Here is a 17,000-nt window from a genome sequence, read left to right as displayed (position 1 = left end):
TGTTATTAATTGTGGTATAAATATATATGGTAACACCAACCCCCCCCCCCCCCCCGCCCGCCATTATTTGGTGTCAATATGTCAATACTATTATTTATAGGATTTAAGGTGTACTCTAAAATTAGCCAGCATACTTCTATTATTTCTTCCAATTTACGGATTACCCAGAACTGTTTATAAGCATCTTACAAGGTAGTTGGAGTAGCCAAATTACAGTATAAAGAGCTATTTATAGTAAATGGTAGCTTTAATTAAGGGCAGCTTGATGGAGAGAAGACAACAATATAAGTTATGGTAAGATGGTCTGAAAGCAATTCATGAGCCCATCACTAAAACAACAGAAAATAGAACAGAGTCCTCTGAAAACAGAGAGATATCAGCATGCATTATTATAATCACAAATTCAAAATATATGATGTCTAATCCTAATTGTATTATAATCATTTTTGGTCCATAAGATATCCATATACTACAATGATAATGACCAAAAAACCTAAAAGTACCTGTATGCAATAAATATCACTTGGTTTTAGGTCTGTCATAAGCCAACAAACAGTTCTGGATGTACAGTTAAGCCCATGCAGAGCACCAACCATTATTTAAAAATGAGGGATAAATCCCTTTAGATTTGTGAACTTAGACTTCCATTTTAAGAAAATTATACCATGCTTCCTCTATGGTTTATTTGATAGTTTTTGTTTATTCTAAACCCGCCTTACCATACCCAATTTTATTGACTGCCCAATGTGACCAATCCAAACTACTGCACTCCTGGTAATGTTGTATTACAAACACCAGACTCTGGAAAACTATAATGCTTGTGTAGAACAAAAATTGTCAACCAAAAGGTCAGATTAGTTCCATGTAGTCTGGTATTACCATTAGTGGACAGTTTATAAGGTTTTTTCACCAATTCATGTTTTCCAGGTCTAAGCCTACAATAATCAATCAGTGAACCCCTAATTTGTGCAGAAGCCTTTCCTGCTGTGGTACATAAAGAGATGTTAGGCATTTTCCTTTCATCTTATTTTAAAGGCTATTAAGCGCAAAGGACTTCAAGCACTACTGGTCATGCCTTGATCGTTACTTTGAGTAATGAGATTTGAAGCTGTAGGATACTTACCCTGTAATTATCCATTAGCACGGCCAACCATGGTTTTATGGTTTTCATCACATCTGAAAGCAAATGTTTTTCAACTTCAGATCCATCGTGAAAGGTGAGGTTACCCACATGGATCGACTTCCTTACTTCTGGGAGTGCCAAGAAAGGGCCGAAATACTCCTGGTCTGCTGGCTCCTGCAATCAACAAGTGACAAAATTAGAAGTCCTAATGGTGTCAAAGTGTATACCATGGTATATACTCCACACAAGGGTGCAAACAGATATATGACATGGCTTGCTTAGAACGTTTTCATTCTATACAAGTATACAGTTTCTCATTTGGAAAAGCTAGATTTAAAGACAGATCTGTACTTTAACATGGAAGCAATAGTTACCTCTATGGGCCTGGGAGATCAGGCATTTCAAATAGGTTTTGAAAGCTTACACGAGTTTATTAGGAATGCACAAGCCACTTAAAAGCCAAATGATAATTGGAAGTAGGTCACATACACCGTTAAATGAATCTGAATGATATTAGAAGTGTTTCAAATTGAATGACTAATTGATAAATACTGACACAAGCCCCAAAGCTTGCAGATACAGGCCCTAAGGCTGTCTGCAGACATCTGGTTGTAGTTTGATGTGCAAGCATGATACTGCTATTATGGTATCAAGTATTTCACGCCCATTTCTTTAAAAAAAGAAGCTTTGCCACCCTAGCAGGTATATATGTATGTGCAAAAGAAAAGCAAAACCCACCAGTGATGCTGTGCTTTTTCTGAAGGAAATCTTCCAAAAGCTGTGATGTATCAGTTTACCACAATTAAAATCAAACTATCATTCTGTTTGCTTTATTCTGAGGTTTTAACACCCAAATTCCATTTTTTGTCCTGTCTTGTTTTGTACTTTTGTCCTTCAAGCAATCATATTAAAAAAAGGCTAAAAGCAGTTTCCACGTTACTTGTTAAAGTTTCTCTTGGTTGCAAAAGACTCAATCAAAGACTGTTGATCCAGAGAACATCTGATTTCCTCACCAGGAATTAATTTTTTCTACTGTTGAAGCTAATTGTACCAGGGTTTTTTTTTTGCCTTCCTCTGGATCAACTATGTCCATAGTGTTTTATATCTGGGATATGTTTATTTCCTTAGTGGTTGAACTTGATGGACTTATGTGCCTTTTTTTTAACCTAACTATGTAACTATGGTGCATGGAGTGCTATGACCAACAAATACACAGAACAGATTTTTTCTTGGACCGGTAGATGGTATCGGAGACCAGGTACCATGGCCAACAAACAGTTTAACAGAATATTCTTTGCATTGGTAAGTAGTACATGAGGTCATAGTAAGGTCAGATGGATTCCTTTTTAAAAAAAAGTAATTTAGAGTAACAGTTACTTTACACTTCAATAGTAATCTTTTACACCAGCACATAACATCACGTACACAACATTAAGGCACTTTTACCAGCAAACTCTTTTAAAAGTGGAGAACATAAAGACCAGTTTTAATTAGAAAGCCCATTAAAACATGGAAGGGTCATTAGGCTTGTAACCTTTGAACATAAATAATAAAGATTAAAGTGAACCAGGTGCTTAAAGCTCAGTCTGAATTTTGTAAGCGGTGTTCATTTCATCCATGTTCCTTAAAAAAAAGGACAATGTACTTCATGAAACTGTAGAAAGTGTATATGACATTGGTTAAACCAGGGGTGCCCACACTTTTTTGGCTTGCGAGCTACTTTAAAAATAATCAAGTCAAAATGATCTACCAACAATAAAAACTTGGACTTAACAACTCCTGTGCGCAACAGAGTTTATTTTGAAAGGCAGGGCTCTGCGATCTACTCACGTTGCCTTTGCGATCTACCGGTAGATCATGATCCACCTGTTGGGCCCCCCTGGGTTAAACACATCAGATCCCTGTCCTTCACACATAGCATGGACACAGTATGATCAGTGCTCACAGGGGATAGAGCGTATTTGATTGTGCTACTGTGTAAAACAATGTTTCAGAAAGACATTGCCCTTTCTCTTGATAATTTGATTATTATTGATGTATATAGCTCCATGTTTTGTGGTACTGTTCAATAGACAATACAAAGGACAGACAAACAATACAGGGGACGTGATGAATTACTTACCTTATACATAACAAATAGAAGATGAATATAGAAAACATATTTACACAAGTTGCCTCCCTTACTGTATTTTATTATATTAGCAGGGTACAGATGTATACACAACAGTCATGGAAACAATAGGGGAGGGAGCCCTGACCTTTCAAGCTTACAATCTAAACTAAGCTATACACACTAATACAATTGGCCTCTTATAAATGGTATTGTGTAAAACCCACCTTGGATTACATATTTACAGTTGGTGTATAAAAAAAAAAAAAATAGAAGTTCAATACTATAACCAAATCTAAGGCTACATACACATGTGCAATGGTTCTCGTCCGATAATTGGCTCAGGGCTGATATCGGACGGGAATCTTGCCTGTATACAGTGCTTGTCGTTCATTGTTCGAACATCCGTCTTGGTGGATTCACGGAAGATGGACAGGGAACGATCGCAATGCAAGTGAAGAAGAAAGAGGGCAGCAGAGTGCCGCTCTGTCGTTCCGTAGAGCAGAACAGTGCTATATCTACAGCTTTTGTTCAAGCATCTTGTAATCGTTTGTCGTTGGAAAGGATCGTGAAAGAACCTTTCCAACACAATTATTACACATGTGTACATAGCCGAAAAGGTGTGACACACTGCAATAAATTTAACACAAACAAATTTAAGGACAAGCGCAGCATGGTGATACTAAAATAAATGAAAATACAAAAACAGATTAAAGCTACTCAAAAAACAAAGTGAAAGAAAAAAATATTTATGTTATGTATATATTACTGGACAAACTGAACCCTTTTTACCTGACATTGTAGAAAATTGAAGTAATTACTGCAACCTGTCACGTTTTGAAAGAAAGAGGGGTAAGAGGTTCTGTCACCATTCAGCAATGAATCAAACACCTAAAAAAAGAGGTAAAATAAAATGAAATGAATCTATATACTTGGAAATCAGGTTACTTCCTAGTCCTCACATATTTGGCCTTTAAATCTATTTTGCATCCAAATATATATTTTTTTTTTTTATTTTCGATGAAACTCACACTCCATCACTGGAACATGAAATGAAGGGAATATCGCACATGAGATCCTTTTCCACCATTTAATAAAATTAAAAAAGAGCTGTGGATGATTTTTAATTATTTTGTGCATTTATGTATATATAAAAAAAAAAAGAATGTGAACAAAATTTTTATTTGTATATATTTATGGGCATAGACATTAAGATTAAAGTAGTCCTATGAAAAATGCAATTTCCCGAATTGTGCAGCAGTTCTTTTTCCTGCTTTTAGTTTAAAAGAAAAAGGAGAATCCATAAAATTTGTCATTTAATTTAAACTTTTAAAAGTGAAAATTATGTTTAAATGCTGTAAAGGGATTAACCATAAAACACTCTGGGTTTTATTTTGCTACCAAGAATGTTTTAATTTCACTTCAAGTCAAGGAAGTCCCACGTTGATTAACTGGGGATCTGGCAGGTGATTACTGCAGAAAGGAACAGGCAAGGTCCCTTCTATAATAACTTCTTACCTGCCTGATGGCTACCTAGCTGTCACATTTTGCCAAGCCTTTCAATGCACAGCTTAGCGATACCCAGCAATCTCAGTTTCCATTGCATATGCTGGGAATGATCGATCTCCTGTGTGGGAGTTACCTCACTCCAGGTACAGCAGATAAAGATAGCCAAAGATCCCTTTTTAGAAGGAGAAGGATGATGGTGATGGTAGCGCCTTGTAACTGATTTGGGGACAGGGGAGTATCACCATTTTTATTCTACTTTAAAGGCTTAACCCCACAATCCAAAAGGCACGCCAGCCTTTCCCCATCCAATCAGAGCTTCCTCAAGAGCCAACAACAGCACTTTTTCTAGACAAAGTATGGCTGGTCAGTGTAACCCATCTTTAAGTGCCAGGGGTTGTTTACCAAGTTAGGGGAGTTATACCCCAACAACAAGATTTGAAAAGGGTCACAAGTGAGGCTTTTTTGGCAAAGTACAAAGCCAGGTTTGTGAAAAAAAAACCATAAAAGGTTTGATTTATTTCTGTTTTCAGAAATGAAACTTAGATAAACCTGAATGGTTTGCAGATGACCTTACAGTCCTCAAATGTTTTGCGCCTCCCTGTAGTGTCTCCACCTAGTGATCCCTAAACTCAGGCTGAATTACATTACATAGGATAAACAAGCCAATGTGTTTGTTACTGGTCAATGTTTTTCTCTAGACCAGACAAATGTTAAAGAAAAAAAAACAACAACAGTATTTACTCACCAACAAGAAAACAGTTTAGAAAAGAGTAAGCTATGTAAACATTTTGTTAAAATAAACACATGGTGATACAATGCCAAAACAAACGCAAAAAGAATTTAGAGCACAGGATTGTATACAAAGGAAAATAACACATGGAATGAAATTTCAGGTTCGACTATTAAAGCATTGGGCCAATTTAGTAAGGCAGTGTAAAGAGCACCACTGATGCGTAAAAGTGCAGTAACTTTAAGCAAACAATTAGATTTCAGGGTATTAAACGTTAAAAGCCAGACTGACATGCAAGTATCAAAATGCCTTAATGGAAGAATAATCTCTTAGATTGTAAACTCTTCCGGGCAGGGTCCTCTCCTGCTCCTGTGTCATTGTTTATATTTGTCTGTCATTTGCTACCCCTATTTAATGTACAACTCTGCATAACTTTGGACTCATCTCTATAAGTATCTATTTGGACTTGTTAACATTTGGATCAGACAGTTTCTGTCAACAAAAGTTAGTGCACTTTTACCCATCAGTGGTGCAGGGCAACATTTTCAAATTTAAAAATTTTGGATCAAGCAGGGCATTATTACAGAAAGAGACAGGCGATGTCCTTTCTGCAAAAAGAATTCCTATCTGCCTGACTGCTCTTCAGGAAGTGTCAAAAAACCCTGTGCTTGCTGGGACTGAATTAATTATGTCATGGAATACTTTATTTCCAGATAGCCAGGATGGTATCTAGGAAGAGAAGAAAGAAGAACGGGCGGCACCCTGCAACTGACCAGGCAAAGGAGAGTATAGCGGAGTTTAGTTTATATGAAACATGTATTGAAAACAGAAATTTTAGAATCAACAAAAAATAGTAGAATATATTTATGAGGCAAGAAAAATGGAAGCTGCTTGCTGTTGATTTTTAAACATTTTGAAAAAACGAATGAGAATTTTTCTCTATCTCTCTATGTAATATCAATGAAAATAGTAGGTGCCCCGTAATTCTGTATAAACAGAGAAAAGCAAGATAAGACGGGGGTTAAAGGCTTAAAGATTGGAAATTAATTATGTATTCATAGAAAATTCATACATAATTACATAGCAACCATTTTATACATCACTAACCCCATTAGTTCATCATGGGGTTGGAAAATTTATGATATACAGTGAAAAACTATCATCTTTAGGTAACCGTACCAGTCTGATTTACCCGACGTGTTTCGCCTACAGTGGCTTCCACAGGGCTATGGCTTGGGACGATTTTTATGTAGTTGTTAGTAAGAGGTTTAGAAAAAACATGCAATGGGGAACAAAGTGGCTTAACAGTGCATAGGTTAGATGCTTAAAAGATAAAGAAAACCTATTCACAGAAGATTCCATAGAATAACCTAATCAGCTTATAGGAGCTATATGATAGTGCCTTTCTGTGGAGTAGATAAATCCTTTAGGGTTGTGTTTCTGAAAAGACAGATGTATTTCCAATATCCACATATATTGATCAGGATATTGGGTCATTACGTGGCTCCAAATGGCCACAGAGAGAGCTGTGAGGGATGCAGCATGTAGATGCAGCCAAAGGCTTGTGAGCTTGGTGATGTATAAAATGATTGCTATTTAATTATGTATGCATTTTCCATGAATATATAAATAACTTCCAAAATGTAAGCCCTTAACCCCCGTCTTTTCTTGCTTTTCTCTGTTTATACATCACATTTTGCATTGTGTCAATACATAGAAATTGTCTGTAGCAACAAAACCTAGGACATACGTCAAAGGCATCAATCCACTTCTGCTGTTTGATGTAGTTTATTGCCAGATCGCTTTGCCTCTGGACATAATCCTTCTGGTTTTCATCCACCATGCCAGTTTGGTACAGGAAGTCAGCATAACCACCCAACATCTGTGAAACAGACACATAACAATGATTAGCATAACCTATTTTCCTGGCCTGATTTAAGTGTGGTTTGTGTTTAATCCTAATCAGTAAAGGCAATCAGAGATGCTAAATCCTTTCTAGCCTGAACTTGATACAAAAACGTACTAACGATCTTAAGCATTTGTTAACAAGGTACTACACAGTCTTATGGGAATGTGAATGCTTTATCAAAACATTGTGGAAGGGGAGAAAGGAATTCCACCTCCATTTGTAGATCAAACAAAATGAAAATTAAATTAAAATGCCCTACCCCTTCAGGATCACAGAGTCCGTCTCCGATGGCAATTCCCTTGAAGTTGATTTTAACCCTAGCAGTTGGATTGTAAGTGTGGATGTAATAGCCGATTGCAGGAACATATTTCCCGGCGTAGGACTAATGCAAAAACAAACAGCATTCTTGGTTACACACTACATTTAGAAGCATGAAAGAGTATTTATATAACAAGAAACCTCTGCTTCGAGTTAGACTACAAAGAAAGCGGGCCTAATAAAGACAAATTTAAAGCGTATGTAAACCTCAACAACGAACTGATTGCATTTGATACTTTTCGATCCATTAAATATATCATTGAATGCATTTTAATATATCCATTTAAAACTACCAGCTGATCCTGCAAGAAACCTTGTAGGCTGATCACAGTTAGCACAGACAGGGAGTGGAGGAAGTATCCTGTTAGCAGTTTCTACTTCTCTCTCTGCACTACAGACCACCACCCTAAGTCAGGGAGAAGAGGGGAGAAAATGGTATTTTAACCCTGTCCTAGAGTCACAACACTGCTCTTATACAGAGCAGTGAAAAAAAAAGGTAAAAGAAACTCAGAAAAAAAGAAAACCAATTCAGCCACCACACCTAAGGACTTCTAAGCTGCAATATATATTACAATTGTGTTCTTGAATGCATTTTTAATACACTTTAAGGTAATTACACTTGATGAAAATTGTAGTCATAATTTATCTATGATGTAAGTCAGTTAAAACAAATAATTAATTTAGCGGATAACTCTGCTACCCCTTGCTTTGGTTAAAAGTTTTTTGGCCAAAGAAATGCTGGTATAATGTATTAAAAAAAAGTGACTGCTTTTACTAGGTTTGGCTTCACAGGCTAAAATCTACTGGAATGAACTCTAGTAAGGTAGTTATCCCATTTTTTGATCCATTTGAGTTAGACTAAAGAGAGAAAAGTTGGGGTTATTTTAACTGTCCCGCCCACACACCAAAGGAACAAAGGGGGAAAGCCCAGTGTAAACTCCAAATCCATATGTTAAAAGCTGAGACAAGGCTAAGACCCTTTTTTTGCTCACTTTCTCTATTTCCATTGATCAAAATGAAAAAGAACAGGCATTACAATGGAACAAAATGATATTCAATAGTATTAGTTATAAAGAATATTGAAAGTGCTTCTTTTTTCAATGTAAAATAGTAAAAAGTCAGTCTGGTAGAGGACCAAACTTGCAGTTTGGAAAATGCAATTAAAACGTTTCAGTTGTGCCTACAGAGTTTTATATAACCTTTTCCTTTTATATATATTTTATTTTTTCCAAATATACAATGCCACGGGCCCTTTTCAGTAAAATGTCACACTGGCATTTCTGCTTGCAGTATACATCATATTTAAAATATATGTCAAACATCTTTATTCTGTTTTGGATAAAGTAGGGAAGGGTTATAACTGCTGTTAGATAACTACTGTAATCCTCTACTTCAGCAAAATTATTTGGTCCACTCATTTTTTTTGGTAATGAAATACCACTACTGCTGAACTATACCCTGCCCCCTAGGCTATAATTATTAATAATATTAATATTACTATTATTATTATTAATATTAATAAACAGGATTTATATAGTGTTAACATATTACGCAGCGCTGTACATTAAATAGGGGTTGCAAATGACAGACTAATACAGGAGGAGAGGACCCTGCCCCGAAGAGCTTACAATCTAGTAGGTGGGGGAATTTACACGGGTTACCTGTATTGGAATCCTGACAGGATATCACCCAATGCAGCCTCTAACAATTAACAATATTTATTAAAGCTCTAAAGACTAGAAAGGATACATTTTCATCAGTGAAGCTGGGTTATCCAGCAAACCTGGAATGGATTTCTTAAAAGTAATTTGTTAGCAAATGTTTTCAGTTCTGGACCAGATCCATTCCAGGTTTGCTGGAGCTTTACTGAAGGAAGTGTATCCTCTCCAGTCTTGGAGAGCTTTAAAGAATTTGCCCAATTTAGTCCAATAGCGTGGTGTTGTTGCAGATTTCTGAAACTTGTTTTAAACATGAAGTTAGTGATCCGCATTAGTTCAGGACCCACAAAGTGCCACAAAGCTTAACAGTTATCTACAGTATTATAGGTAATGCTGAATGCCTAACTCTCAGCACAGCTGGCACACTACGATGTTCCAGGTTGTGGATGGTAATTTACTATTCTTACAATATACAACTACTTTAATTGTACAATACAGGTCTCCAACTGACAGGCAGGTGGCCAAAGTGGTCAAAGTGTCTCACACAAGAAACATGCTTACATAAGCAAGAGATCAGGAAAGTAAATCCGCTTTTTACTAGTACCCTATACAAGAAGGAGCATTAAACCCTTGCAATGCAGGAGAGCCCCCACTGTGAGGGTACTTTTTTAGGTTTTAAAATATAATCGTGACTTTTTTAAAATGCACCCTGCACCTGGGCCCAGCCCTTAACCAGAGCACAGTATAATCCTTTTTATTGATGCACGCCATGTATATTACCACACCATTTCACTATCCCACTTGCCTACCACTTTGGCTTCCACCCAATCTGTTAACTTTTATTAGTGTCTACGGTTTATAAGTGAGTCCAGAGGCTAGTGAAAGTTTTAAATGTGAGTAAGACGCATCAGAGACTTGCTACACTGTTGTGTGAACCTAGGATAATAAGAATTGTTAGTTCAATAGGTTCCTGGACTGATGTGTTAATGTTTCTTTTGTTTTGCTTTGTTCTCATTGTAATACTTTATAAATAAAGAGGGTTATAAAAAAAGGATCCCCGGAAACCTCCCAGCTCTGAGCCAATTCTGTTGAATTTCATTCCAACATTGGTACTCACAGATGCAGCTTATTAAATAAACTGCTATTGCACATGAATGCAAAATTATCGTTATTAAAAGTTATCGCTAAGTAGACCTAAAGATTTATTTGCATGCAAAAAACCATGCTTATACTGCTGATAACTGCTGACTTGAGATACAGTTGCATTAATAAACGTTCTCGGAAAAAAACAAAAAGAAAGCCATTTACTGACATCAAGTTGTGAGAAGAAGGGCCGAGGTTTTAACAGATATAAACAGTCACATGAATACTGTATTTATTCTGCGTACTCACACATACATTTTAACGAGTGAAAAAAAAGTTATAGTTAGCTAGAGAAGATGCAAGTTTATTTAAAAGGAGAACTGAAAAGACAATATGACTCAGCTTGGTTTATTCAAGATGCAGCGCAGACTGTCACTATGTTACGATGGTCTTTAATGTCATAGCTACAATGTAATCCAATAAATATAAAATGTATAAAACCCAACTTTCACACACTTTGAGGCAATATATACATCACAAACCATTGTAAATGGACATGGCAAGTGAACTTCAATAGCATAGTTTACTACATTGCAAGCAGACCATTTTTATGAAAATCACTTGTGAGCATTGAACAATGCAGCTCTCCTCCAGCTGTGAAGGTTATGGAGCCTTTTTTCCAGTGCAATAAAGTCAGAATAGGCAGGAATGCAGGCGGCATTAAATACTTTTACACATAAACGTTACCATGCAGTTTATGGCTTCTAAATACCTCAACTCAGCAACCTGCAAAAGACCATTGCTTTGCTAGAAATAGTCAAAGAGATCTTCACTAACTGGCCAGGAAAATGAAAGAGTGAGGCTGATTTACTAAATGAGTTCAGGCTATTTAATTGGCAAAGAGTTGTCAGTTTGCAAAGAATAATTCACTGATCTTAGAGAATATGGTAAAAATTCAAGTGATTGGATGATTGAAGCTAGCAGAGCTTTATTCAATTTACTTAGCTAAGTGAATTTTCCTGTGCAGAGTGATAATTCACTTTCCTAAGTGAATGGCCCAAGTGAAGCATGATTGAAACTGAAAAATTAAAATACTAAAAGAGAAGAAAGTCTTTTGTCATTGAAAGAGATTGTGAAAGATCTTTTCCAACGACAAAAGTCTTACATGTGTACACAGCCTTATTCTGCTTCAAACAGCACACAAGCTTAGAATCAAACCATCATGGACCCCACTAGTTGATTGTACTGTGAAGCAATACAATATTAAAGATCCTTTAATGCTCAACTCCGGCCTTATCTCCAGTTTGTTTTTAAATCAAACAGGCTCCTCCTCTCCTATACTAAAAATTGCTTACTCTGATTTCACAGCACACAATACTTTTCACAGTGCACTAAGTAAGTTAGAGCTCACCTCATTTCCTGGCTTATGAACATTCAGCATTTACCTAGTCCCTGCCTCCTCAGCCATGCTGTGCCTGAACCATACCAATTCTTTTTATTATTATGTTACTCTTTGGACTTCAATTTTCAATCACAGTTGAGTTTCAGCATGTTGATTTAGGGGAAAGGAAAAGAAAGGAGAAACAAGGGAAGGCAAAGTAATAAAAGGTTACATTTTAGCTTTAACAATCAGAGAAAAGACTGCAGTCGGGTTTCAGCAACTTACAAACAACTGCTGTGTGTCTACATTGGAGGGCTGGCAGAATGCCTAGTTTCTGATGCAGCAGAATGTGATAGGATGAAAACTAAGTTTTCAGTCAATCAATTGTTAATTGAAGTGTGGGTTAGAAATTGTCTTCCTTGTCCCTGGGTTTGATTCCTTCCCACCAAAGACACAATTCACACAGTGCAATGCAATCCTCTGTTATCCAAGAAGGGGAAACGTGGCAGGAGGTCGCGGACAAGCAACAATAATATAAAGGAGAGGCAGATTTGTCATCATTTAAAGAGAGATATTTTAGGTTGTATGGCAGCACAGCTCAAAGTGAATTCATTAAAAACAACACCTAACTTACAGAGTTTTCCAAATGCTTATCTTTTTGTTGGCATTTGCTCCATGAAGCCCACTTGACATTCACAGCATGGGCATTAGGAACATAGCTGTGGGCAAGACTGCCTAATAAATTGGAAAACACTGGACAGCAAGCCAATAATAAATGCCCTTCTAATGTTTCACCACTAGGAAAATATTGAAAAGCAAATACATTAAAAATCTGATTTAACAGCAATGAAAACAGTCTGCATTTCAGCTAGATTCCAAGTTCAGGGCTGCATAATGGCTCTCCGTTGTCTTTCTCTATGCAGAACTTCATTTCTAAAAGCTGAGTCAGACCTCTATTACTTCCCCACACTCTGTACAACTCCATCTAATTTATTTATTTTAATTAGAACATGTAGTTTGCTGCACATCAGAAACATATTAGCTGGCAAACAATAGCTAACAAGTTTGGCGGGTAGTCAGAAATGAAGGATTTTGTGTGGATCATTTGATAGAAAACAAGAAATGGGAAGACGTCCAGAAAAAAAAAAAAACTTCACTGAAATAGTTGCTGAGATTCCCAGTGGTGAACAAAGAATGGTGAAATGGGTTGCTTTCATCCTGAACAGACTCATTTGTTTTATAGACTTGTACTGGAAGGATTCAACATAACGCTTGTACCTGAACCTAAACATTTACGTAAAAAAATAATCATGCTATCCCAAGAATTCAAACAGCTTACAAACATGTCCAGCTCAGCTTTCCTGATTGATAAAATATTTCAGTTTTCTGAAAAAAAACTAATTTAAAGGGTTTCTAGAAGTGTATTTTATTTCTACATTCCTGCCAAAAGAAAGATAATAGACTCCACAGGAAACAATATTCAGAATCACAGTAGGACTTTGTTTACGAAAATACCAGAAAGACACAAAATAAAAGAAAGGGAAAACTGTTCTAAATGCTGTCAGTATCAACCAATTAAGGAAGATTATTATTTTTATTTTTTTTTAATATTATTATTAATAATTTTTTTCCCTATTTAATGTACAGCGCTGCGTAATATGTTGGCGCTATATAAATCCTGTTTAATAATAATAATAATAATAATAATCAATAAAAAACAAGATTTATATAGCGCCAACATTTAATGCAGCGATGTACATTGAATAGGGGTTGCAAATGACAGACAGATAAGGAGTAACGCAGGGGAAGGAGAGGACCCCACCATGAAAAGCTTACAATCTAGGAGATGCTAACTTACTTAGTGGTTTAGCAAGGTTAGTTTTTAAAGCTATTTGTACAATATTTAATATTTCATGCAAGTGTTTGTGGCCAACATGAATAAGACTTTTCCACAGGAATAAATGATGCACAGCAAGGATTTAGACATATTTCATTAATGACTGGCTCAAGACTGGCCGGAACAGAGGACTGGACCACGGCTGATGACAATTATAAAACCAATTGGACAGCACTTAGGTGGGGTTAAGGGGATACAAATTTAAAAAAAAACAACAACCCCTAAACGATAGTCTCCAACCCTAATTTCTACTACTCTAAACTAAAATCCTAAATCACTCCCAAACTAGCAACCCAAATAAATTAGCTAAACTCCAAGTGTATGTACACTCAAATTTTTTTTTAAATTATAATATTGTATTATTAAATATTTTTGAATAACATAGGAAAGGGTAGAACCCCTGTCAGGTTTTACTGCTATTCAGGGTAGAGAGATTTCCCTTTGACTTTCTGTTCCGGGGACAACCTTTACCCACCCAAGAAGATCTGCAACAGGGAAACAGACCACAATAAAAATCTGACAGAGGAGTAGTATTTTTATTTCTGCCTGAGCTGATGGGAGTTCTAATCCTCCCCCACTCCAAAAATAATAAGGTTTTGCATGAAAATACATAAGCTCCCTGGTTTGATTCTTGCCCAGGACACTGCCTGGAGTTGGTATGTTATCCTAGTGTTTGTCTGGGTATTCATATGAAAACATACTGGTAGGTTAATTAGTTTTCCCCTCAAATTGGTCTTAGACAATAGTTATCCTGCTATCTGGTAAACTAGAGCTCACAAACTTTAAAGGTTTCTATTTAAAATTTCACTAAACTTAATCACTAAAGCTACGTACACATCTGGCGGTAACGGACAAGAATCTGGGGTGTGTACAGCGTCCGTCGTCCATTGTCCAAACGACGGCCCTGGCTAATCCATCGACAATGGACGAAGAAGACCCTAATACAAGGGAACGGGGGCAGCGCGCAGCCGCAGAACGGCTGTATGTACAGCACTCGTTCATGCATCGTACAGTCCTTAGTCGTTGGAAAGGATCAGGATCGTGAAAGATCATTTCCAATGACAATAATTATAGGTGTGTATGCAGCTTTACCCTTAGGACCTCAGATCAGACCTCACATGAGACAGGTTTTGTTTTCTATACAAGTCAATAATAATTTAATATCTGCTTGAAAAAGGCCAAATACGGATCAGAACCGAGCGGCAAATACATGATCTGTCAATTCTGAAAGATTGTAGAAGTGTCTCAAGCTGAACCCACACAGGTCCAAAGCCCATTAACACAGGACTCATTCAATGTATTCAATGTAACCTCCAGAACCCTTAAAGCTGACCATAAAACCAAAATGAATGGCGTACATAAATGATAAACGTACTGGTCAGCATACACTAAACCGCATTCACAGATTTCCAGATATATGCTACCTGATAAACCTGTACCCTAGGGAGATGAACACATGCAGACCACCATATTACTGTTGGGCAGAATACAAATAGGTTGGAACATTTGGTTTGTTACAAACACATGCAAACACTAGAAAATGATGACTAGAATCAAGTAGTAAACGTTTTTCAAGGGTTCTGCCTCAAAAAGGGCCCACCTTGCAGCTGGGAGGCATTTGCTTTTAAAACTTGCAAACATTAATTTCTTGTTTGGTCCTAGATTTGAATGAAATACACCAAAAATGAGTGAGAAAAAGCTAAAAAAAAACATTTTACAATTCTTTAGTAATACCAAAGATTATGCAACTAATGATAATAGTAACAATAGTAAAAGTTCACTTAACCATGAGCTGAATAATACATCAGAGCCTCCACAGTACTTGTCAGACACCATTATGAAGATCAATATTGTACAAATGTATTTATCTTTTTAAAATAATTCATATTAATGGTCCACAGGATTTAAAAGTATGAACTTAGCGGTCTGTGAGGTCGGAAAGGTTGGTGACCACTGCTTTAGGAATTGGGAACACCTGGGTTTGCCTAGCCAAAAAAAAGAGTGTTAGAGATAAAAGCAATACATGTAAATTTGAAAAGCTGAAATATTTTTGGAGAGCAATTTGTTCATTCCTCTACACACTGGCATTTAAATCTAGATTCCCTTTCAAGTAGTTCATCCTTACATGGGTTCTGGGCAGCGAGAGGTAAACATTAATTTCCTCTGTTCGCCTTCCCTCCACACAACACAACAACTGGTTCTAATTCTGGGTAAGGGAGACAATGTGTCTGGCAGATTCCATCATCTCAAGAAAAAACTCAATTTTATAGAGAGCTAATTTATGAGAGAACATGGAGGGATCTACAAGCTATACTTTGCTGAACCGTGATTAAGGCAACAATAGAAGAGCCTGGATTAGATTTACACAAATTGGTGTAGAATGTATATCTATCTTCACTGCAACACAAAATAAACTGGTCATAAACCTAAGCATAGGGTGATGGCACCACCATCCTTCTACTTCCCATATTCTCATTTTTATTCCATGAAATGTGATGTGCAGTTTCTCTGTACTAAAGAGCTGCTGGAGGGATTGAAAATGATAGCATTAAACAAGCTTATGCAAGGAAAAAAATTACCAATTTTCAGTTACCTATAGTTCTTGATATGCTTCACGTTTTTACTGAAGATAACCTGTTTATGTATTGGTCACCAGATGCACAGCCATTCACCAAAGTTTGGGACAAGGTTGAAGAGGTTTCCTACCTCTAGTCCATTTTAGCCCATAATGGTTGCTTATATCCACACCAAAGTTTAACAATGCAAAAAAGCCAACCAGTTCAACGCCTGTAGTAGACTTCTAGCTTAACCATTGACTAACAAAGTATAAAGGGTGAAGAAATAAGAAGTCATTATTATGCACTGGATATAGGTGAATTCCATATCATTGGTTTGGGGTTGAAGAGTCACCTGAAAATACACTCCATAATGGGTACTAGCTGTAAAAGGTTTTGCTGTTCTGGCTACTTCATTGCTTGCCCCCCCTTCCACCCAATACTAAACAGCTGTATTAGTGCCTGGCCCTCCATGTTAGATAGCTGCAGCTGTGCTTACTTTTCCATGCTATACAACTAAACCTCTGTTCACTTATCCACTCCTCAATGCTTTATGGCTAAATTGATGCCCACCCCTCCATGCTATACGGCTGCATTGGTGCCCTCCCTTCCTAGCCATATAGCTGCATCAGTGCCCGCTTTTTCATGCTATATGTCTGCATCTGTGTATACTGTTCCTTGCTATAGAGCTGCACTGGTGTGAACCCTTTCAAGCTTATTGGCTGCT

At 36.9% G+C, this 17,000-nt stretch overlaps 1 protein-coding gene across 1 annotated transcript in view; it reads right to left on the bottom strand.

Annotated features, from left to right (window-relative positions):
• CPVL (carboxypeptidase vitellogenic like) overlaps positions 1-17,000 on the bottom strand; it is a 58,909-nt gene that overhangs the window by 25,317 nt on the left and 16,592 nt on the right. The window contains exons 8-11 of the mRNA XM_072412478.1: positions 7,641-7,763; positions 7,223-7,354; positions 4,026-4,124; positions 1,124-1,297 (exon numbers count right to left, since the gene is read on the bottom strand). Coding sequence (XP_072268579.1) covers positions 1,124-1,297; positions 4,026-4,124; positions 7,223-7,354; positions 7,641-7,763 — 528 coding nt within the window. The remainder of the gene's footprint in view (positions 1-1,123; positions 1,298-4,025; positions 4,125-7,222; positions 7,355-7,640; positions 7,764-17,000) is intronic.

Source organism: Pyxicephalus adspersus, chromosome 5, assembly GCF_032062135.1.
Source record: "Pyxicephalus adspersus chromosome 5, UCB_Pads_2.0, whole genome shotgun sequence".
Taxonomy (NCBI): domain Eukaryota; kingdom Metazoa; phylum Chordata; class Amphibia; order Anura; family Pyxicephalidae; genus Pyxicephalus; species Pyxicephalus adspersus.
Note: the sequence above shows the minus strand (reverse complement) of the source record. Positions and strands in the feature narration are given on the sequence as shown.